This window comes from Micropterus dolomieu, linkage group LG18, assembly GCF_021292245.1.
Source record: "Micropterus dolomieu isolate WLL.071019.BEF.003 ecotype Adirondacks linkage group LG18, ASM2129224v1, whole genome shotgun sequence".
NCBI lineage: Eukaryota > Metazoa > Chordata > Actinopteri > Centrarchiformes > Centrarchidae > Micropterus > Micropterus dolomieu.
The window spans coordinates 10,946,414-10,970,079 of record NC_060167.1 but is presented as its reverse complement, the minus strand read 5'-3'; the positions used below and the strand labels follow the sequence as shown (position 1 = coordinate 10,970,079).

The 23,666-nt window shown below is 40.5% G+C and overlaps 1 protein-coding gene and 1 long non-coding RNA gene across 5 annotated transcripts in view; one reads left to right on the top strand and one right to left on the bottom strand.

The window, feature by feature from the left end:
- Positions 1-5,900, top strand: part of LOC123956358 — an 82,444-nt gene extending 76,544 nt beyond the window's left edge. For all 4 annotated transcript variants that reach the window (XR_006821517.1, XR_006821515.1, XR_006821512.1 and 1 more), the window contains one exon: positions 5,505-5,900. This is a non-coding gene — a long non-coding RNA (uncharacterized LOC123956358). The remainder of the gene's footprint in view (positions 1-5,504) is intronic.
- The window catches only part of LOC123956356 (plexin-A2-like), a 60,354-nt gene extending 37,115 nt beyond the window's left edge, over positions 1-23,239 (bottom strand). The window contains exons 1-3 of the mRNA XM_046028486.1: positions 22,016-23,239; positions 19,541-19,723; positions 5,530-5,664 (exon numbers count right to left, since the gene is read on the bottom strand). Of these exons, the coding sequence (XP_045884442.1) occupies positions 5,530-5,664; positions 19,541-19,723; positions 22,016-23,239 (1,542 nt within the window). The remainder of the gene's footprint in view (positions 1-5,529; positions 5,665-19,540; positions 19,724-22,015) is intronic.
- Positions 23,240-23,666: the final 427 nt, after the last annotated feature.

Below are 23,666 nucleotides of genomic sequence, written 5' to 3'. Positions count from 1 at the left end.
TGTGACAAAAGTTTAAAATGGCTGCCATGGAGTGGAAATAAGGTCACTGAAGATGTGCAACCAAAACATTCTGATGAAATAATAAGTAGTTTTGATGAGGCGAGACCAAAGCCCGTTTCATCATGTTGTCTATTTTGCAATATATGGAAGCCTCATCACAGCTCAGACTGTAGAAAATCCCAGAGGAAAACAACCCCGTTTTATTCCTATATCTTGCTGCTGACACAAATTTGCGACATGCAGCATTGTGGTTCGTCCCACATGAGGAATTTTCTGAATTTTTTTTTTTTCTCTTTTTTTACTCAGATGTCAGAAAGCACATGAAATGACACCACAACTATTTGAGAAGTATTTTTGCAACAATATTCTTATATAACTTTTCTTATATTCGATAAAGAGTGTTCATCTACTAAAGCATGACGATTTGTGGACTCCTATAATAGTAATTAAACTGTGAGCACACAGTATAGGTTTATGCAGCTTTTTTCACACACAGCAGCACAAATAGACAGAAAACCACACACTCTACTACTCATGCCACTTCCGTGCATGAATGTCTGGCAAAGCGTAAGCTCTCCATTAACTGCTGTGAGAGTTGCTGCTGTCGCACGGCCAGCACCGCCTCTGCATACAAAACCAGGTTGAAGCTGCTGCCTGAGCCCAGTTACTTTACACTTTATTCGAGGTCTGGACGTATGATGCAAGCAATTTCCTGATGTAAGCAATCACAAATGAAGAGTGGATTATGGATTAGAGTGTCTCCGGTGCTCTTGATAGCATAAGTGGGTGCTCTCTCAGGTCTGTGTTGGCAAAATGGATTATCTGCTGCTCCCTATGAAATAACTTTCTCTCTTTTTTCCAGCAGTTCAGAACCCATTCGGTGCATTCCATTAGCAAAATGATTTTGTAGCACGGGAGGGGCTGAGGGGTCTAAGTCCATATCTGACGCAGTAGGAATAATCCATGAATTGTTGTGGGCTGGAGCTCATCAAAACTAACTAACAAAGTTGGTCTGTGAATGTTAGGCATCCTGACCTTTACAAGGGGAGAGCTATGGATGTTCTGCTTTCTGCTGCGCTGCTAAGAATCAAATGTGAAGTCCTCGCTGCACATCCGAGTTGATTTGTTTTGCGAAATTGAGCAGAGCAGGGATGTGTTGAATCCAAATAAGATCAAAAGTCATGTCCTTAGGTTTTATGTTCACAAGAGCATAGCAGCTCAGCATCATTCTATCACTTCCATTTTATAGTAATCACATTTTCTTAAGACTGTTTGCCATTTTGACTTTGTTGTATAGTGACAGTTTAAGTAGGAAAGATGGAGTAAGGAGAGGGGTAAAACATGTGAAGGTCCCAAACAGAAAATCAGGGACGTTGAGGTTATATGTTATATACGTCTTAACCACTAGGTCCTTTGTAGATATACCTTAAAAACACTTAACTATGGTAAAATATGGCCTCAAAAATTTGGGTTTTAATAAAATCCCCTCGGGGGAGAGAGAGTAGCTTTCAAAATAAAAGTGAAAGTTCACTCCATATGTCTATGTAAGGATTAAAAATAAAATTAAACGACTGTCGCTTGTCCAGTCTTAGTTGTAACAGTAGGTGGACGTGGCTGAATGGTGTAGACATTTTTAGACAGTTACAGCTAAGTAGTTGAAGAAATTACATTGGAACAGAGTGTTGGTTACAATAGTTAAGAATTATTAATTGTTTAACTTTGTTTAGATCACTAAGGTTTGAACTTCAAATATCAAGTGTAGTAGAGGATGCTTTTTTATCTTATGAAATAAGAAATTTTTTCAGTAACACAGATGAAAGAAATGCTAAAAGAGAGACTGCCCTGAGCCACGGAAAGTACTGTAGTGGACGTCAAGACTCTGGCTCGATAGTGAATTTTAATATAATGCAGGCGTGTGTGTGTGTGTTTGTGTGTGTTGCTGTTGAAAGTTCATATTATGGAGATGGGTTTCACTTCACAATACGGGGTGTATGGTTTATATTGTGTTCCAATCGTGCATCACTAAATTAAGCCATCGTCCTCAGTTTACGTTCAATGTACTGCAGATGCCTCATAAATCATTCATGACCAGACCAAGTATGTAGTAATTGTCATCAAGCCTTTGTTTGTCTTGTCTTCTCTGAAATAATTTCTTCAGGAGAAACTTAAAACAAACTCTGAGACCAATGAAATTCTCTACTCCTGGAGAGGCGAAATCTCGGTCTGGCTGCTTTTGAATGTTTTTGAGTTGTATCATGGCAGGGCCGGATGATCACGTCCACTTTTCTAGCTTTGGGAATAACAAAATCTTTATCTTTTCACAGCATCTGGTATGCCCTTACACTAATGCTTGAACTTATCATCACACCTGTTCGCTATCACTTTAACACTTTCATCCGGATTTACAGGAACTTTACGAAAGCTGTCAGATGAGCGTAGAGGCTTTTAGAGCTCTGCATTACTGTCATCCGATAGTCTCAGTCTGGCTCTGGAAAATCCACAGCAATCACATGACCACTAGAATCACGTAGAATCATGTACTTTAGGACATTATTTCTGTTTTTAAGACCAGATTTTGTTGTAGAGCATTAGAAAAACTAATGCATAGTGTCCAAGAATTGAAAAATAAAATAAAATACCAATAATAACAAATGTCTTGCTTGACGAAACATTAACATTTTCACAGACTAGATCACATATAATGCAGTTTGCTGTTTCATTTAAATTCCTCATCATTTTTTTAGCCTTGCCTTACTGCAGATCTCAAGCCATAAAACCACAGATATGGGCCATTTTAGAAATAAATTTTTCAATTTAACTATTGCAAGCATTACTGACTGTATTATAGTGCAGTTACCTAAAGTGTTTATAGACAGTAGCTTCAGTCTGAAGCTAATATATCCACACATTTGTCATGTTACACTTCCTGGTGTGAGGCTGATCTTTAGCATATTTATTTTCACAATAAATAGAAATACCATATACAACAGGCCAACTGTACAGGACACACCTCTCCCTGACCCACGTCAAATGACAGTTGAACACCATCTGCTGGGATTGAGAGTTTATCAAAACTAGTTGGCAGGCATGCAGAGAAGTTGAAATCGATAGTTAATAGTGTTGATAATCGGTTGTAATGCCCATTGTCTGCCACTCCAAGTGGTAGTAGTACAAGGTAAACTTAAAGTAACAAAAAACAAGTCTAAACATGGACAATTCCAGGATCAGGATCAATATGTATGAAAAAATGTTGTAAAAATATCTACCTTTATATAATTATAGTGTTGAATAACATCCAGTTTAAAATCTGTTCAAATGAGCACATCTGCAACATGCCGGATGGTAAAAGGGGTACTTGAGCTCATCTGACGATGCTAGGAAATTAAAAAAAACAAACACTGCTGTACAGTATACTCACCATACAGGTGAGAGAGGGAATATCAACAGACAGACACAGGTAGAGAGAAACAAGAGGATGGGTGCAATTTCAAGCAGTGATTTTACATTTTACAGAGTGGCACTTTGAGAGATTGCCCTGGAAAAACCCTGCAGCAGTTTCCCCCCTACTCTGAGGTTTAAAGCTCTAGCCATCATTTCGCAAACAGACGAGTGACATTCACCGAGGTTATTGTGTTTGGATACTGAGCATTTCTATTCTTAGAAATGATCAAACTAAGGCACACAGTGAGAAAAAAAGATTAGCTGCTGTGAAGTTTTTTTTTTCATATCAGTAATGGTTCCCAAAAGATGTTTTGGTGCGGACACAGATACACACACACACACACACACACACACAAACACATATATCCACACAGACACACACACTTATTCCTTCTTTTCTCTCTTCACTCTTCATCATCATGCCAACCCTGCGTGTTTCACTCGGCGGGAGACAGAGAGGCTCATTGTTATTCCACAAGGGTCGGCTGATCTCAGCCAAATCTTTCTGTGCCTCGCTCCTCATTCCACATCATTCCTGTATTGTTTGGCTCCCAGGAATCAGAAAATCTCTCATCTCTGGGATCTACTGGAAATGTGGGAAATCTGTGCGTGAAGCTCTCTCCCGGGGGGGTTCCTTACCCGAGCTGCGGGAAAGTCTGAAGGGAAAGCTGAGCAAAGATGGAGAGGGAGACAGAAAGAGGAAGGCTTTACTCTGCTCCGAGTTCCTGGAGGCTACAAAGCCAAAGCTGTTCTAATATTGAGAGATAATGCCTGGCCAAGCTGGGTTTGGTTTTTGGTTGGTTATTATGTGTCACTCTAGGCGGACTGAAAAGAGTAGCTGGCTATCTCCTTGAAGGAAGCATGTGTCTATCCTTGAACAACCAGAGCTCATCAATAAGTGATGTCCTGTCTCTTCCAGTCTATCACACAGAAGGAAGAGCTTCCTTGATTTGTTTTAGAAAACAGTGAACAACACAATACCGTCTGTATTCTCCCTCGCTTTTCAGATGCCATCACTTGTTTTCTTAAACTTGACGCTTTTATAGGTTTTTCGAGTTCTCAGAAAAGAGTTTTGGAGTTACACTGAAATCACAGACACCACTGTTATTGTCCCAGTGCCCTTTGCCTCTCTGTCCTGTGACTCTGGCTCAGTACATTCCATTAGTCAGAGCACAACTAAAAGCAGTGATTGGGCTTCTGCTTTTTTTTGTTTTTGGCCACACTGACACAATTTCACAGTGCCATGCAGCCTTGCCAGAATAATCACTTGATGGGAGTTGAAAGTGATTACCACTGTTCACTCTTATCTCCAATGAGTGCAGAGAATATCGTCCAACAACAACAACAACTGCTCGCCTCTGTGATGCCGGGCCAAGTGAGGAGCAGACGAGGGGGGATACATCCACACAGAAAATAGCAGCTAATGGTTTTCTATGAGAGTGTGTCGCGTACAAAAGATGCATGCACTGTAAGTCGATTCGCATGGATAAGTAATTAGAACAGTGGTCCATCCCCTTACAAACAGCCTGCATATTTAACAATCCCTACTGTAGCTGTAGACATACAGCTTGTGAATGTTTGGGTATTGCCACATTCAATTTGGGGGATAAGTCATAATCATCTGGTAGGAATAGCATTAATTTATCATTTAACTTAAATTAATGTTTTTCATTTGAAACCGTTTAACTGCTAATTCCTGAACTTTACAGAATAATAAGGCTAACTCTTTTTTGCAATATCTGGATAAACTGGATCTAATTAAATCCTTAAAAATAAGAAATGAATAATGGGTTTGTAGCTAAATACACATGTAAATAGCATATTTTATGTTTGTGCAATTTTCATTGGCCCAGTAGCAAAGATATTCCCATACTGTAGCTATTCATGTCAAGTAAAAGTTTTGACTCCAGATTTCATGCTACACATACAGTATCTCGCTCAAGGACATGTCAGCATGGCAAACACTCGCTGACACAGGGCCTTGAACCCGCGGGCTTCCAGCTGAAGGATGCTCTCATTACTCGCTACATCACACTGCCACTTGGTGTTTCTCCTGACAGCAGCAGCAAAATGAGGGCGTTTCCTCACCTGATTGTCAGACATGACATAGAGAGAGTTCCGGTCCAGGGAGAAGGCCATGTCCCGGAGGATGGGGCTGCTATCCTTCATCACAGTCACTGTCTCATACAGCACTCCTCCCTCCAGAGGACCGTCCAGTCTGATCTACAAGAGACAGAGACAAATACAGAGACGAAGAGGCAGTGAGTATAGTACACAGTGACTAAATGGTTACTATATATTTGTAGAGTGACATCTGTTGTTTACTGTATATCAATTTGCCAGCTTTGTACGCTTCCTTTTACAGCTGTAGCAGCTTCCAATGTCCCTTCAAAACACTGGTGTTACAAGAAAATATTCTTTAAATGTCAGCTTTATAAGAAATGAGAAAAACAGCCTGTTTTTAGTTTGATGACCACCCAAATAAATTATTTATCTTACAGAGTTTGGTACGTTTTCTTGCTTCACATGGTTATAAAACCACAAGTTCAACATTTCTGGTCAGTGCAGTACACTGTGAAGCAAAAATCATGAAAAGTACATTCACATTAGTCAAACAATTTCTCCAGAGTAACCAACTGTACAAAATGTCCTCTTGTACAAGCCATGTACATATTGTTCTATGTTGACAAATAGACTTATGTGATCCTGACTAAATAGCTGTGAAGAAATTTTCCTCCAGAATAGCAATCAATTAGAACTGTAGCTCATTAACAGAGAAGCTGCGTATGTGAAATGACACACAAAATAGCCTGTTCATTTGTTTAACTCCTGGTAAGACAAAGCAAATGAGAACATTTCCCAAAATGTTGAAATGTTTTAATATAATGGATGAGGATACTTTTCTTTTCCTGAGATGCTATCTGCTAATATCAACAGTAAGTCAGTGAAGTTTAGCATCCAGTAGTAATCTATTTCTATATTTTCAGTGATATACTTCCGTATACTTCTTAAAGGTCTAGTATGTAATATTTCTGAGGATTTATTGAGAGAAATGCAATATAAGAATGAGCCATTTATATCTGCATAACCGCGGGCCCCCCTTCTATGGACGTCGCCACGTTATTTTGTAAGCAAAACCACTAAAGAGGACATTTTTATGTGAGTAACTGTTGCTGCCATGACTGAGATCTATTTCAGCACCACTATTAAAGTATTTATTTATTTGTATTTTTTGCCGCTATCAAAGCACCATAATCTGACCGTGGGCCAGACATTATTGCTGGCGGGCAGTTTTGGCAAGGGTCCATTATCACAGAGAGAATTAATGTGTTTCCCTTGTCAATGTTTGTATAAACTTTATCTATTATGTGATTTATAATGGACTGTGGTGCAGAAACAGTGACAATGTTAAACACTCTTGGCTTACATTTTCCATCTTATCTGTCAGTGACCAAGTGGCAATAACATGGTTGTACTGAATAATTAAGTAAATATAATTAATTAACGTATATATATACCTAAAGAAACCTCATTTCTTGCTACTCTCTGCTGTCTCAGAAGAGACACCTGAGTGCTGTGTCAGCCACTGTAGCTGTTCTATGCTCTTTGAAAGGGTAGGGAGCAGTGGTAGACTGGAAATTTGATGGCAATTCACAACCCTCACCACAAGATGCCACTAAATCTTACACACTGTACCTTTAACTAGATGAAAAGATTGATGGCAATTAAATGTATGTTCATTCTGTAGAGAGGTCCAGGAAATGTTTAGTCTAGCTTAGCTCACAGTCACCATGAACAGCCGTTGTTTATCTGTAGGCTACAGTAGCTCAAATGAAAAGGCTAACTGTCATAAGCCGCAGTGTCTCATGTTTTATTTCTACATGTTAAATATACACATACAATGTGTAAATACAGAGATTTGGAGTTGTTGGAAACATCTTCGATAAAGGCTACGCTATAGGCTAAAGTAAACTGTTTGTTCCTGCCTCTATCCTTTGTGCTAAGCTAACATTTGGCTAAATACATAACAGGGTTGGCTTGCAAAGAGATGAAAGTGATGTTGATCTTCTTGTCTGACTTCTGGGAAGACAGCAAATAGATCCCCAAATGTTGGAGGATTCCTTAAAAAACAAAAAACAAATGAGTTACAATTTGGTTTTCCGTTGGCAATTGCATGGGTTTCCTGTTATGTATTAGCCTTTATTACTCTGCGTGTCTGTATTAGTATTAGCACCAATGTGTGACCGCAAGCCTACAGTATACAGGGAGTTTGCAATGGAGATAGTACAGCAAGTATTATTTACTCATTTTTTGCATCAACACCCTCTTGCCTTGTGGTAGTGAGCAGTAGCTCTGGAAATATCTACATTATTCGTTCAAGAAAGATGTATATGCTACTACTCATTCAGCAGTCCAACTGCCCGGTGCAACTCTGACGGAAATCCAACCCTGAGGTTATAGCCACGATGCAGTTGAGTTCTGAAATGTGTTCAGTGAGCTTGGTCTTAATTTGACTTTGGACTGACTTTCAGGCAGGAATCTTTTGGGGCTCATTAAATGCAAGCATGGAGAACAGATGCCCACTGGTGAAGGGTTTTCACTTCTTCTCTCCCACCTCTGCCTACAAACAAGACAAGATGTGCTGTTGCAGTGAAGCAAACAAATAAGCAGGTCTGTCTTTGTAATAAGTGGTTTACTGATGTTGGAGCTGTCAAAAGGCAGCCTTGTGAGGACGTGAATCTGATTGTAAAGATGTAAAGTGATTAGTAAGCAGAAAAACACTTTATTATTGCTGATATAAACTACCCGTTAGGAGAACTGTGTTTTAACTTCATCTACTTACCACAAAGACAAACCTCCTTGTGTGTCTGGTGTGTATTGCATAACCATTGCCAAATGTGTTTTGCACTACAGTGCCCGTTCAATTTTTTATTTCACAACAATGACATTATAAAATCCATCGTTTGTTGGTGGAGGAATGATGTGAATTGCATCATGCAGTAATAAAAACTTGACACTTGAAATCTAAGTCAGAAATGTGAAATGAGAGAGAAAAGTCTGAATAAAGCATTGTAGCTAGACAAATAAATGAGCATTAGCTATGCAAACCCAGGTTGAAGACCTATTTAAATTCCAGGAAGATCGGATCAATAACCATGTGGTGCAATTACTGTACAACTGAATTAATTTCTCAATCATAATAATTCAAATAAATTCAAGATAAATAGGAATTGGAGCAGAGAATCATGGAAGTGCTGCGAAACGTCTGCAGTACAATTATGCCAGGCTTCCCTGCATGCATCCTGACGCGTGGACTTAGGCAACCTCACCACCCAAATCACATTTGACTGCAGAAGATTTTGAGTGTGTGCCAAGTCTAGCTCGCACACATGGTGGCAGAGCCTCAGCAGTCTCTCAATGGGGACAGTCGATCAATACAAACTGATTACATGATTGGATCCCCTGGGCACCAAACTTCATCAATCAATCACGCCTCTACCTTCCAGGCAGCTGTGACTCTCCAACCATCAGCTCTGACAGCCAAGAATGAAGAAGGGAGGGAGAAAATATGTGCAAATGTGTGTTAGTTTATGTGGGTGGGAGGATGCGTACTTCTAGGAGTGTGGAGTGTCATCTTCCACATACAAAAACACAAAAGTAACAAGTGCAGTAGGGACATGGGATTGTCTGTTGTTTCCAGATCTGACTCTCACCGGTCAGACTGTTATTACCTCAACAACTGGCACAAACCTATCTTTTAAATAGTTATTACATAGACAGATTTATCTCAGAGCTAAGCTTCTTTCTCACTCATTGTCTGTTTTTTTTCTTGCCCTGTTTTTGCCTCCTCCTCTTCCTCCTCCTCCTCCTCCTCTCCTGTACCACAATCCCACGCCGTAATGGAGCCAGTTTACATTATGTTTTCCCACACTCCTTATTTCATAAATAGCACAGATAGAAACCAGAGCATGTAAGCATTTCTGTGGTGAAATGATGTTTAAAAACCCCCACAACAATCATCTAGAGAGCCATGTGAGTTTTTAGTTGGGTATGGTGAGGTTGAGGGCCAGAGGGACAGGAATGAGCTCAGACAAATACTGACCCATCATGACCGATCCCTGGTGTTTGATTTCAGCGGATTTAAAAGTGTTTTTATCATTTAAAACAGGGCTGACCAGGCAGAAGCCCTCTGGGAGTACAACAGGTCCTCAATCTCTCTTTAAGCCCCACAGCTCCATAATGAGAGTAAGGCGGGTTTAATTGGTTTTATAATGAGCCTGCTTGTAGGAAATTACACACAAAGTTGCACACACACATGCACATACTCACCTACGCACACAGGCATGCAAACAAAGACACATATACACTTTCTTACAAGCACACTTAGACACTGCACGCTCACTCTTTTGTTGGTTGCTGTCTTTAAATTTGTAGTTGTAAATTGTGTGCATGATCACTTGCTTAATCAGTACACTACCATGGATACTGACATATCAGGAACACACAACCAATATGCAACAATACACATATTATATTGGATCATTTTCACTCGTCATTTCAAGTAACGTGATAAAATCCAGATGATAATTAACATACTTTCATTATAACTTTTAACTCACTTTTAAAACCATATTATTAGTATTAGTAGTAGTGGTAATAGTAGCAGTAGTAGTAATATTGTTCTCTACAGTCTGTTTTTGTTATTTTGAGTGTATTAAGTTTTCTGTATCTTCCTCGTCCGTTGTCTTTATATTCTATTACTGTCAATTTTTAGCATATCTCTGAAATCTTTATCTATTTGTATTGCACCAGTCAAAATAAATAAATAAAAGCGTTGCAACATATATGTGTTTCAGTTACCCAGATCATGTATTATGACTCCATCTGGGTTTTCTGGTGCTACATGCAAATCAGGAGGTGAGGCATTTCAAGTCTCCTATTTGACATTTCCTTGATTCTCACTTAAACCAGAAGTTGTTCTGGTCCGCCATCTTGCTCTTGCTTTGACATCCCTGACCCAATCTCTGAGGAGCCATGAGTGAGTGAGGATACACGTAAGCAGCCTTCACGTAAGTCTTTTACTGACCAACACGCCCCCTATTGGATATCAGTTATTAATTTGATGTGAGCCCAAAAGAGTGATGAAACTAAGTGGATTACTCCCAAGTTTTATATTTGATATGTTTTCTGATTCGCGCATCTAGTCTGAACATAAAAGGAACACAAACAATATTCTTCATTTATTACAAAGATTTTTCTTCTCTGTTATTTCCCCAATTAACTTTTATTATGGATACAATTAAAGGCAGAGAGAGAAGGAGAGTCTGTCAGCAAGAAACACTTTTTACATCATATATCATCATTTCCATTAAGTCATATGTGAGGCTGATAATTCCTGAGCGTCGGCTTTGATATGACTTACATCATTTCAATTTCCCGTGAAACATTTAGCCTGATAAATCATTTACAATGTTCAAAAGACAGCATAGTTATATTCTAGGTCATGAATTCACAATCTGAATATCAAAAGGAACTTGGGATGCACCCAGTGTCTCGGGTGCTCCGGTCCAGCGGGTGGCAGTAACACACCTGAAGCTGTGTGGCAGCTACCAAAAACACCAGAAGAACAACAACTTTACTGTAGTTTACTGCACTGTAGCAGTTTAGTTGCAACATTGACAGTTTAGCTAGCTGTGTAACAACTATCCATAGATAAAAACACATGGACGAATCCTACAGACTTTCTGAACCACAGCGAGATAAAAATTACCGGTTTCACCTTAGCTGCACTGGACCCTGTGAAGAGGTATTTCAACAGAGCATTTACATAGTTGTACTTTAACATCTAGCTAGAATGCTGAAATAAGATTTCAATACACCTCAAATGCTTCTTGGCAGCTATCTATCTATAGCTGTCCGATCTGCCTGATATGCATTAAGTTACTCAGTGTAAATGTTGTCTTATTTAAGTTGTTAGGATATTGCTTTAAGGTCAATATCAAGGACAACATTTTTTTACCTCAGTAAACCTTTTAAAAGTCAAGCAGATTCCCCTTGTGTCGCCCATATCATGTAACAGGAGAACTGAACTGATTTGCCATTAATACCGCATGTTCATAAGACCATATGATTCTCTCTTCCCAGCTTGTCACAGCTGACAAAGATATATATTTAACCCATGAATAATATTTAAGCCAATAACAGCCTCCTGCTGCTGAAATTCCCTTGCAGAACCTATAATGGATATAAACAACCCAGCTTAGTATGACTTCCACAAACAGATATGCAACCTGAGCCCATGTGCTCTTAACAAAAACAGCCTCCCTTTTTCGTGGCTGGGTTTGCATCTTAAATGCTCGGCTGCACTCTCATCCTGTGAGAGCCAAAGAAAACAAAAAAAACAGACTTCTAAGATGTCACTTGGCTTGAATCGGGTTAGTTCTATTGTAAAGCTGCCAGACCTTGCACGAGCAATACACTCACCCAAATGTCTCTCCCGTCAGTATTTACATATGGGGTTCAGTTTGGGATTCATTTCAGGCATTGATTTTATTCATGTTGAGAGAAAGTATACATGGAAATGTCCCTGGACCCCTGCTTTTCCGCTGCATATTGGGAAACCTTGTAAAGGAGTTGATTACTATGTTTATGTGGTAATGACCATCCAATCTTAAAAATGTGTGTCCATATGCGATCAGCCAGCTAACCTAAACATATGGATGATGACCCAGGAGGCATGGAGCACTCTGTTCAACCAATCATTCCCAATCTGCCACTCTGACAAGGTTTCATCTGTCCCTGAAGACCGCTCTTTTCGACTTGAACCAGACATACAACAGCAAACAGTCTTTACATGACATTTTGCTGGAAATCAATGAGTCCTCTTGCATGCAAACATCAGATTTACAGTATTGTTTTTCATATAAAACCACCTAAATTAAATAAGCTACAATTTGGCAGGAAACCACACATAAATCTTCCATTACACTGGAAAAGGGGAACAGAATGAAAACACATGCAAGACTAGATCTAAAGTAGATGTACACAGACTGTAAGCAAGACAGATTTTGGCACAGGCTGACTCAATATTGTGACACAGGGCATGTAGTGACATAAGGGCCAGACAACTGGCCACCTTTAAGGTTGAGTGACTGTGCATATGGTCCGATCGAGGATGACAGCTGAGGAGAGCGGGCATTGATTAGCCCATATATCCATCACGGCTCTGTGAATGCTAATGAGACGAAGCTCAGGATAGAGCTGAGCTGCAGGAGCTAATGAAACAGCAGAGCGTTCAGGGGAGGAGGGGTCACTGAGGTGGAGATGTGTATTACAGGACAGGACTAATCATTCAGCCATCACATTAACTACAGTCACAAAGAGATGTGTATTGATCACAGCCACTAGATACACTATATGTTAGCGAATGCCCACACCCAAACGTGATTACCAACTGGGTCGAAAGAGAGGCGTGTGAGTGAATGTATGTTTTTGAGGGTTATTGTTAAAAGCCCTACATTTGCAGCAGCCACTTTTTCAGTTCGTCCTAACCTTCGGCTGCATGGCGAGCTTCCAAGTCTTCATACCACAATTTCTACAACTTAACCACAGTCTCCTCTCAGTCTTTGCATGTTCACTTCTTTTCTCTCTCCTTGAGGACATGGTTTCCTGTTCTCTGTTTCCTGTCCTCCCCCGTATGGCTCCTGTCCCTCCAATCATTCCCATTGTTTCTCAGGTTCCCATGGCCCACCAACAAAAGCAGTGGGAGGGGGACAGTGGAACAATTCATGGCACCCGTATGGTCTTCATTTTCCTGACCGCAATGCAGTCACAGTGCTCTTGTGTGTTTCCATTTGTGTGGCCGAGCAGGAGAAAGACAAAAAAGAGAGGGAAGAAAGGACAAAGATGGCTGAAGAGAGGGATGGAGCTGCTAAATAAAACTGCAGTCAGGAAAAGCAGACAGATACCTTTCTGTTTTATCACAAAGTCGCCTCTCTTTATACCACTTACTTTTTCAGCTGCACTGAGACATCTAATGGTGATCTCAAGTCAAGCTCCTTTCTTGCAGTTATAAAAAAAAATTCTTTCACTTCAGCCTCAAACACACCTATAGCTTGTGCCCCTTCCCTACTCTGAAACTCTATTCTAATGATTTCAATCAAGTCCAAGTTATTTAGCCATGCACTGGTCAACTCTCAGTAAGCTATAATGAATCTGCTATTTGCACATGAGAGTATTTGACTAAGGATTTATTTGCTGCGAGCTTAACATTTTCAACCATTTCTAGGGAAATACTGCTGCTGAGTAGCTGCAGCTACTGGGGTAATGTGCTGGTCCATTTTTATTTTGTTCAACAGCTGCACCCCTAAATTTACCAGCACTGAGCAAATTCTCTTACAAAGATTAAACTTTAAAGGGATCAGTGATTTGCTCAAGAGCTTGTTGAGGCAGCAGCAGGGATCAAATTTGTGATGCTTCAGTTAAAGGACAGTTTCTCCACTAGACCTCCTTTCCCAGCATGTCCAGAGTATTGTCTACCTGAGGGGAAATCCTCTGGCACACATTAAAGAGTTTAATCATATATTAAAATATGACTGCAGTTTCTCTGTGGCATGTATGACATGAGTGATTTCCCCTCTGAAGTAGGATACACACTGAACAGACTAAATATTATTAGGAACATGTTAATATTGAGTTGCACAATCCGGATCTGCTCTGTATGCCATTATAGTCCTTCTGAGCATCACTATGCTCTGAAGAAACATTTCCTCAGAAAATCAATTCCACTCAACACCTGTTATGTGTCTGATGCTGCCACAGGATAGGCATAGCTATAATGTCATTCAACATTGTTTGCTGCTTACTGGTACTTACTTGTTAGGATACAGTAGGATAGAGACAAAAATCTGCTGTCCTTCCGACAAAAAGTAGAACGGAATATTAAACAAGGGGAAATGCGTGTTGTCATATACAGGTAATTTTGGGAGTTGAATATTACTAATCATAAGCCATATATAAAACAAAGACTTTTGTCTGGGACTACATTAATAGAGCCAAGAGTTAATTTATAGATGTCAGGGCTACAAGGCCATTGAAATGCCATGTGGAGACTCAAAGAACTGGTATTGGTCAGCTTGGGCTGCGGGTGTTTTCTCCTACAAATTTCTAAAGCTGGTGGAGATTGTTGAGAGTGAACACAACATGTAAAAGTTGAAGAAAAGACTAATCTGCTGCTTTTCAGTCAACCACATCTACCAAAACCATTTCCACTGTGAACCTTCAGCTTACTGTGATCATCTCTCTATATCACAGCGGATGAAAGACTTAAAACACAGGGATTGCGTGGCAGGAGTCTCTATCAGTAATTAGAGAAGGCAAACTTCCCCATGGTTGCTCTAATGCACTGAGTGGATGAAAGATAATTAATGCATGATACAGCTTGATCATGTACATCTGTCTTGCTGTGCTGCTATCAACAGGTGAAATCTACTGCTTAACTAAAAATCTAAACCAACACCGTAGGCATCTCATAAATAATGTTGTATGTGGTTCTATTATCGCGTAACATGAAGACTTCATAGCCTCTGTTCAGGTTGGACTCTCATACTGCAACACTTGTCTTTGTAAAGAGAGAAAATAACAGGATAAATTTGCTAACCTGTCTTTCAGCTTGCAGTGGTCAGTTTCTGTGGATAAAACGTTACCATAAAGGCTTGAATACGTGTGCACTCCAAATTTAGGTGCAGCTAGCTTAATCGCCTTCTCACAAATGAGTGACAGAAACACAGCAGGTCAGACCATTTGTTGCCTTTTCTAAGAAGTCAGCCACAGATGGTGTGGATGTTCTAGGAGACAGCAGAACAGTGTCTGCAAACGGCAATTTTTCTCTTTCTCTTTATCTTGCTCTGACACTTTAAAATGCTTCCACAATGCCAACATGTCAATGTTAATTGTTCTGTATTGCTGTAAAAGTGCTGTTTTTGCTATTTTCTGCCGATTAATTTCGGTGGCCGAACATTTGGTGCGTCCCTCTGCTGGCTGGTTTGTGAGGTCAGGCTTGCTCATATTTGTTCCAGATCATCACATGAGCAGGCGCCACACCGCTCAAACTCAAATACGCATTTGTGTTGCAATAAATGGTTAAAACCTTGATGTGAAATGCTAATCCTGCACTCCCTGGGTCCCACTAGCATTTTGCTAACAACTGGAAACTGTATTATCGGTGTCACCGAAGGTTGCATCTATCCATGCCTGCCTTGAGACTGGAATAGATTAAACAAGGATTAGTAAGAGATAATGGCTTTTACCTAGATTCACCTCATTAGCATACGTCACACGAGTGTAAAAGCCCCTTTTGTATTCAGCACAGAGTTACCCACAGGGTCATATTACTCAGCTAAAATCAACCCCCTATGGCAACAAAACTGCGGCAGATGATGAGAGAAATGTCCTGTTATATCTGGAATAGGAGTGGCCTAATCGAGAGACTTTGACAGACACATCCATATGCTGCATGGTGAGACTGTTGGTTAACCCTGTGACCTTTCACCCAGCTTACACCCTTTCTGTGGCAGGCTTGACCTTTGCAATGGCCCTACTGCTGGAGTGATCCGCTGATGACATTTATTGTCATGCCCCATTTCTACTCAGCCTGTCCATTTAGGGGTGATGGAATAGGATTCGAGGGGTGACCCGTGCTCCTCGGAGGCTCCTGGGAGTCTGAATCATGGCTGCACACTCGGTCAGTGTAATGGCAAACTCTGGCCTTTGGACGCTGTGCACTTAAAGCAGTAATAATGGATTTCTCACTCTCTTCACCTAAACCTACTGCTCACTCCCTGAACACAGGCAAATCATACTTTTACTCTGTTTTTGGTCTATCTTTTCTTTCTTCCTAAATCTGTTCCTCCTTCTTTGTATGGCTTAATATCCTGTCTTTTTACTTTTGTCTCTGTTTTTTCATTGCCATTATTCCGTCTTTGTTTCACAGTCTGTCACCAGTTCTGTTTTTTCTCTCTCTCCATTTCTGTCAGGCTATCTTGTCTTTTCCCCCAATGCCTTATCCAATGAAAGAGCTGCAGTGATGCTATCTGTGCTCCCAATCTGGACACGTGCATGTGTGTGTGTGTGTGTTTGCGTGTGTGTCAGACAGATTGCTCCTCATAAGACTGAGGCCCCGAGGCTAATGTCACAACAGTCCTCTCACACATTTCCTCAGTTGCATGCTGTATGTGCAGTAAGCAGAGCCCGCAGTGCTACCAAGTCAATCCAGTTAGATCAAAGAATGAGCCTTATAAGAACTTGACTTATAATATGTCATTACAGCATGCATTTAAATTAAACATGATGGACAACGAGCTAAATCAACTTCATGAACCTCTCAGAAAGAGGTCATCTTATGTCTATGGTGTTAGGAATCCTCATTCCTGTTTTTCTGTACATCAATTTGGTAACTCATCTATAGCGTACTTTATTTTGCTTGCTTTGCTTAACTAGCATATCATGTTAAAGTTGTTGTTCAGTGAGTGTCAAACATCCTAAATATATCACAGTTAAGCATGCCATAGACCATTAAGATGTCAGTATGCTTTAAACAAAGTCTGAAATCCCCTTCCCTGCACCTTTCTGAATTGGTGGGCTATGTCCGACAATGTTTGTAACTTTATGAAACCGACAATCTGACCAGCAACTACACTCAGCGATTGGCCAGGTGTGCATAGTTGAGAAAAAAGTCTAGATCTGAAACCATTAGTCAATTAATTGATTAGTCACTTGACATAAAATACTTTTTTTTTGATTTATTGTTTCAGTACTTTTTTCAAGCAAAAATACTAAGCTGACCATATCTTCTCAGATGTGAGGATTTGAGGATTTTCCTTGTCATATATGACAGTAAACTAAATATATTTGGGTTTTGGACCGTTATCAGCGTGCTGCCATCAACAGGTGAAATCTACTGCTTAACTAAAAATCTAAACCAACACCGTAGGCATCTCATAAATAATGTTGTATGTGGTTCTATTATCGCGTAACATGAAGACTTCATAGCCTCTCTTCAGGTGGGACTCTCATACTGCAACACTTGTCTTTGTAAAGAGAGAAAATGACAGGATGAAGTCAGTTATCAATTGTGTAACATTTTACAGCCAAAACAATTAATCAATTTACGGAGAAACTAATTGAGAAACTGATCAGCATATGAGTCAGGATTGAAAGTAATTGTTACAGTAATTGCTACTTCATCAGTTTTTGAATCGACACTATGAATGCCTTTCAGGTGAGTCTGTCCGAAAGTGTGCACCATTATCCCTTTCTCTCCTCTCTCTATGACAGCAGGCATTTCACTTCGCCCTCAAGCAGGCCACTTTTGTCTTCAGACATGGTCAAATGACACAATGTTTGAACAAGTCCCTTTTAATCATAGTCTGACCTTTACACTTTTCTGTACTCTGTATCATCTTCAATGCCCCAATGTAAGCGCTGCAGAGTAGCAGCTACGAATACTTATGCTTTTTTCGTTACTTTTTTCGTTACATTGAATACATGTGCTTTTTTAATTTTTAATTTTTAATAAATTTGCAAAGATTTCAAACAAATTTCTTTCACATTGTCATTGTATTGTTTGTAGAATTTTGAGGAAAATAATGAATTTCATCCATTTTGGAATAAGGCTGTATGTAACATAACAAAATGTGGAAAAAGTGAAGCGTTTTGAATACTTTCCAGATGCAATGTATGTTTTGAAAATAAAGACACTTCAAAAGAATACATCTAACAGAAGGCTGGCTTTGAAACAAGGAAAACACAAATTAGACTTGTCAGAAAAAAAAAATATTCTTGGAAATCATTGTATTTTAACCAGTGAAGGATTTAGGGAAGTGATTTGAACCTGCCTAAAGAGACCAGATCATTTTGTTTATAAATATGTAAAAATTCATGTCATGTACACAAAGATAATTTTCAAAATCAGTGAAGTTGTCCTTTAAGTACTCTGTAATACTAAAAGCTATTCAAACCAAAAATCCACCAGGACGGTGTTAAACAAGAGGCACTAGAGCTGCATAATGTCCTGTTAGTAATGCAGCTAATACAAAGGAAGTAAAGGAACAGGCATGTGCTTCAATTTTGGCTCAAGTAGTCATCAGTGGAAATTTACACCAATTTGTCCTTGTTTAAGAGCACCCGTCCAAAGGCTGAAGCACAACATGTAGTGCTGCATGATCACTGCACCTTTGTTCAGCTGCAAATGTCCCACCATAATCACCATGATGTATCGAACATAACCAGTTATGCTAATTAGGGCATTCATTGAGCAGATTATTGCATTAATTAGTGTTAATGGATTAAAGATCATTATTACATAAATGTGCCATAGTGGTGAGACACAAAAGCTATACTAAAGTGAGTACTTGCATTTTAGCAATTGTTGCTAATTTCTATTAATTTAGCTATGTAGAGAGCTAGCTTTGTCGTAAAATGACTTTCAGAATCATATTCAGAAGGAATTTGACTCGACTTGCTCTCAATGTACTTAGATAAAATAGACAGCTCAGAACAATTAAGAACAACACAGCTGGACAGAAGTAAAGGATATATAGAACTATTTTGTGCACAGGTATCTGGCAATATATATATAAATTGATATATACCTGAACATATGTATACAAAGCACCAAAACCATTAATCTTTTCCAATTCTTAATCCCACTTACTAAACTCTGATTGGTTTATTGTTCTGCCAGTCAGCAGAAACAGCCATCAGATCTATTTGAATCGCTGTAGAAACCTGAGATGTAGGCAGCGATTCTGAGGTCTGGGACCATGCAGGCTACATTTTGCATTTCTATTCAAAAACTGAAACAGGAAGATAACTTTCAAAAGAGACAGAGATACCATTGGGTCACAAATAGCAGCCTCAAGAAATCACTTTTGTAGATAAATGATGTAATTTGTCATGAAGAGGATCTGGTTGCATCTATTAAGAATAAGCAATTCACTGTAAACAGCCAGACTGAGTCTCTGAGTTCAGTGTAGAGAAAGAAAAGGCAGGTTAAACCTGTCTTGCTCGACAGTGTCTGTTACTGTATTACTGCTCTCACCTTCTTCAGCCGCCCACTCTTGGTCCCCAGGAAGACCACACTGTGTCCATTGTAGATGTAGGAGGTGACAGAGGTCAGCCTGTCCCTGCTCTCAGTGTACACCGTCTGACCCGACACCAGTTGGGAACCACCCAGGGGCTGGTTTATGTCCAGGCCGCAGAAGTGATCATCAATGGGAACAGGCTGCATGGATATAAGGAAGGATGGAGATGTTGGTGTGTGTGTGGGGGGGGGGGATGAAAAATGCATTGAGAGTATGAAGGCAGAGAGGTGTTTTTGAGAAGATGTGGGGAAGAAAACATGAGTAGAGGTGAAAGGGAGGGAGGGATAGAAAAGGGGAGAGAGTGAAAGGAAGGAGGAATGAGTATGACAGATATAAGGAGGGAAGGTAGGTAACGAGAGAGAGGGCAGTGAGTATGAGCCAGAAAAATGACAGAGATCACTCTAGACATATGCGACTGTAAGAGGAGAACTCAAACTGACTTCTGGTAAGTGTAGCATGCAATAAGTGCACAGTTTCCAGGGTTAAAAATGGTTACTTCAAAAGGGTTTGGGCTGCTGCGTTTATCAACAAGCCTTGGAGCAGGCAAATTTGCGGAGTAGACTAATTGCTGATGGCAAACACGAGAAACACTGTATTTTGCGCCCGTTTCTGTGATTTTTTAGATCGCTTGATCTGACATCACACAAACACACAGCACAAGAGATGTCAGATTTTGATTAAGCATCAAAGAAAGCAGCATGCTAAGCAGTCCTGTTAGATCTACTAACATGCACCTTACACCTTTGCTAATTACACGTCACTCTGTGTATAAATCTACCTTTTTAGGGCAGCTAATTTCTTATTTCACATCCCCTACTTCTATTGCACATATTAGTCCTAGTCTGTGCTTTTTCTTTCATCAAGCGATGTGCCTGAGCTTCACTGAATGTGATCATTGAGGTGAACTTCATATATCAGTTCTCATTTTCTTTCTGGCAAGTATGTGAGCATTCAGCTCTTCTCTTTTGAACCCGCCATAAATGCCATACGCTTACATCATGTTAATATTTGTTCTAACAGTTGCTTTCTGTGGATTGCTTGCAAATTGCCAGTCTGAAATATTGTTGCTGAATTTTTAATGTCATATCTATTATTGGAAAGGAGCATCAGAAAATATACAGGATTCATCTGTTGGACAGACATTCAAGGTCCCCAGAAGATAAATCCTACTGACTTTAGTGATGCCCTGATTTTGCTTTTTAGTGAAATGTCTCGACAACTATTAGATGGATTGCCATCAGATGTCTGGGCGGCTGTGGCTTAATCGGAAGCTCGGCGGTTCAATCCCCGGCTCCTCCAGGCTGCAAGTGTCCTTGATACTGAACCCCGAATTGTATAACTGGGTTAGTTTCTGTTTGAGCACTTAGGCTCAGTGTGTGAATGGTGAATGCGAGGTAGTGTAAAAGCGCTTTGAGTGGTCAAAAAAGACTAGAAAGGCGTTATACAAATATGGAGCAGCTCCAGCATTTACATTTACATGTCATATCGTCTCAGGTTGAATTGTAATTACTACCAACTACCTGCAGAACATTACATTACATCTGCCTCAGCTGTGCTTTATGTTTATTGCAAATTGTCAGATGTCTGAACACTCTAAAATGCGATGGTTTAAGTATTTGTTATTATTACTATTAATTATTTTAAGAAAGGCACATTAAAATCTTGACACTTGACAATCTTGACAAAGAAAATCGTTGCATCTGTAGACACAATTGGCTGTTGATCTTCCACTGAGTAATTAGTCATGTAACCAAAGAACAACTTTATCTATGACATCTTATCATAATTGAACCCCTGCAGTCCATTTTAGACATAAAGACCTTTGGTTAACTGCTCTATGAGAGTTAATTATTGCATTATTATGTGTCTATGTCCTCTTTCAGTTCGTTTTCCGAATAACATTACATCTTATTTATTTGATGGCATGGTGGAATCAAAGTACATGTTTGGAACCGCTAGAGCTATTGATGTGATGAATATCATTGTTTTCATGGTTTGCTTTCAGCTTGTTCCCATGAAAGACACTCATTATGTAGAATTATAGCTTTTACAAAGGCACAGACTTGGACATTTACAAGAAAGCCCTTTTCTCAAGATCAAGAACAGGTCTCAGAGGGTTCAAATACTGCTGACAGCGACAAGAGTAGAGGGAGTGAGATGGTGAGGAGGGGGGCAAACTCCTCTGATTAGCATTGTGGAATTAATCTCCTCCAGCTCTTCTGCTTTCATGGGATCTGGAAAACCTGAATGGCGTCTTCAGTACAGTTTTGGCCACCTGCCTATCAGCTATTTAGGCTGCAATCATGGTTGTGGATCATCAAAGAGCCAACTTTCAGTAAATCTATATCAATGCTGCTCACTACCATGTGGGCTTCACGGTTGGTCTAAACATGTTTGTGTTATACTGTTGAAAGCAAAATCAATCCACCTACCGCTTTGGTGCACTGCACATCCTTTCCCAGCAGCCAGTGCAGCTCCAGGTTTCCCTCTCCCTGATAGCAGGTCTGCAGCCGCTCCTTAATGCGCGTGTTAATGTCTTGGATGGTGAAAACGCAGAGAGCGGAGTGATCTGGAGGGTCGTGGCACTGCTTCTGTCCCTTGGAGAACACGGCAAAGAGCACGTCGTCCTGGGCACTGATGTTGAGCGACTTTGCCAGAACCCTTCCAGCCTTAGACAGGTAAGCTGCCTGCAGCAGACGGTACTCCTCACCTCTGTGTATGCACCCCACAGGAAGTGACACATATGAGTGGAACTTCTTGTCACCTTTGCAGAGGCGGATAATGCGAGAGGTGTAAAACAGGTCGCCTGGGGAGCCGCCAGCGGGCATCCCATTCTCAGGCGTCTCTGGCTGGACGGTCATGAAGTAGACGAAGCTGCCACTGGCAAAGCCATAGATGTAGTAGATGTCAAAGTGTGGGACAAGAGCCAACGTATCTGAAGGGATTTTAATGAGAGAGGAAACAAAGTCAGTGTGAAGCTCATAGTCCAGCATGGCAGAGGATTCTGGGTCACGAGGCAGCTTGCGGCTGGAGATGGTTGGGAAGTAGTCCTGTTTGCCTCCAACTGCCGTGCCTATGTACAGAGTCGCATCCTGACCCTGCGAGGGCACAACAACCCCGTACATCGTCCCTGTCTGGTTGTCACTGGACAGGTAGTGTTCTTTCTTGTGCGTAGGCTCCACAAGGATGAACAAATCATCCAGCCTCATCAGCTTGCAGACGCCCTGGTAGAGACTGCCGCAGGCCAGCAGCCGGTTGTGAGAGTAGTCGATAAGTAACAGTTTGTTAACGTTGTCAGTAGAGGCAAGAGGCTCAGAACAGGGCTGGACAATCAGTGGAGGATAACATGCTTTGTTGTCATACTCTGGCCCTGTATCATGGGACACCAGGAGGGTGAGATTAGCTGACAACTTGTAGATTCGGTTGACAGCTCCAACGTAGAGAGCCCCCGTAGACTGATGCACAGTCAGGTGGTTCAGCGACCAGTCCTTCCTCTCTGACTGGAAGGTGTTCAGAGTCTGTCCAACAGTTGTCTTTTGATTCACAGAGATTAGAGTCAATAGCCACAGTGCCAGGGGCCATGTCATGACCTTAAGAGGATTGTGACCTTTAGTGAGGCCGCAGTAAGTCCATCCTTCATCTAAGCACGTTCCCATCCCCACAGGGCTCCGAAAAATACCGAGCTCAGATAAAACACCTGGGATCTTGTGTCAGCAAGGAGCAGGATTGTGCTGAAAAAGATGAACTGAAGTGCTGTCTTGTGATCTTCACATATTTCTGAAAGAGAAAAGAGAGATATTTATTTGAAACTCAAAAGATCCTTGATTCTATGAGAGTGAAAAACTGCTTTCAGTATCATTAGACACTTAGAAACCTAGAAATGTATGTGCTTGTTTTCCCCTCAATCTCTGCTTAGTCAGACACATGAGACATCAAAGAAACAAGTAATCATTTGTTCAAACTGTCTCCTCATATTTACTAGCCCGAGAGATGGTCCAATATTCCCCCTATCAACAGGGGGGCTCATTATATTCGTCTCTCTGTAAGAGAGAACAAACTGTGGTCTATTACTTGAACAAATTC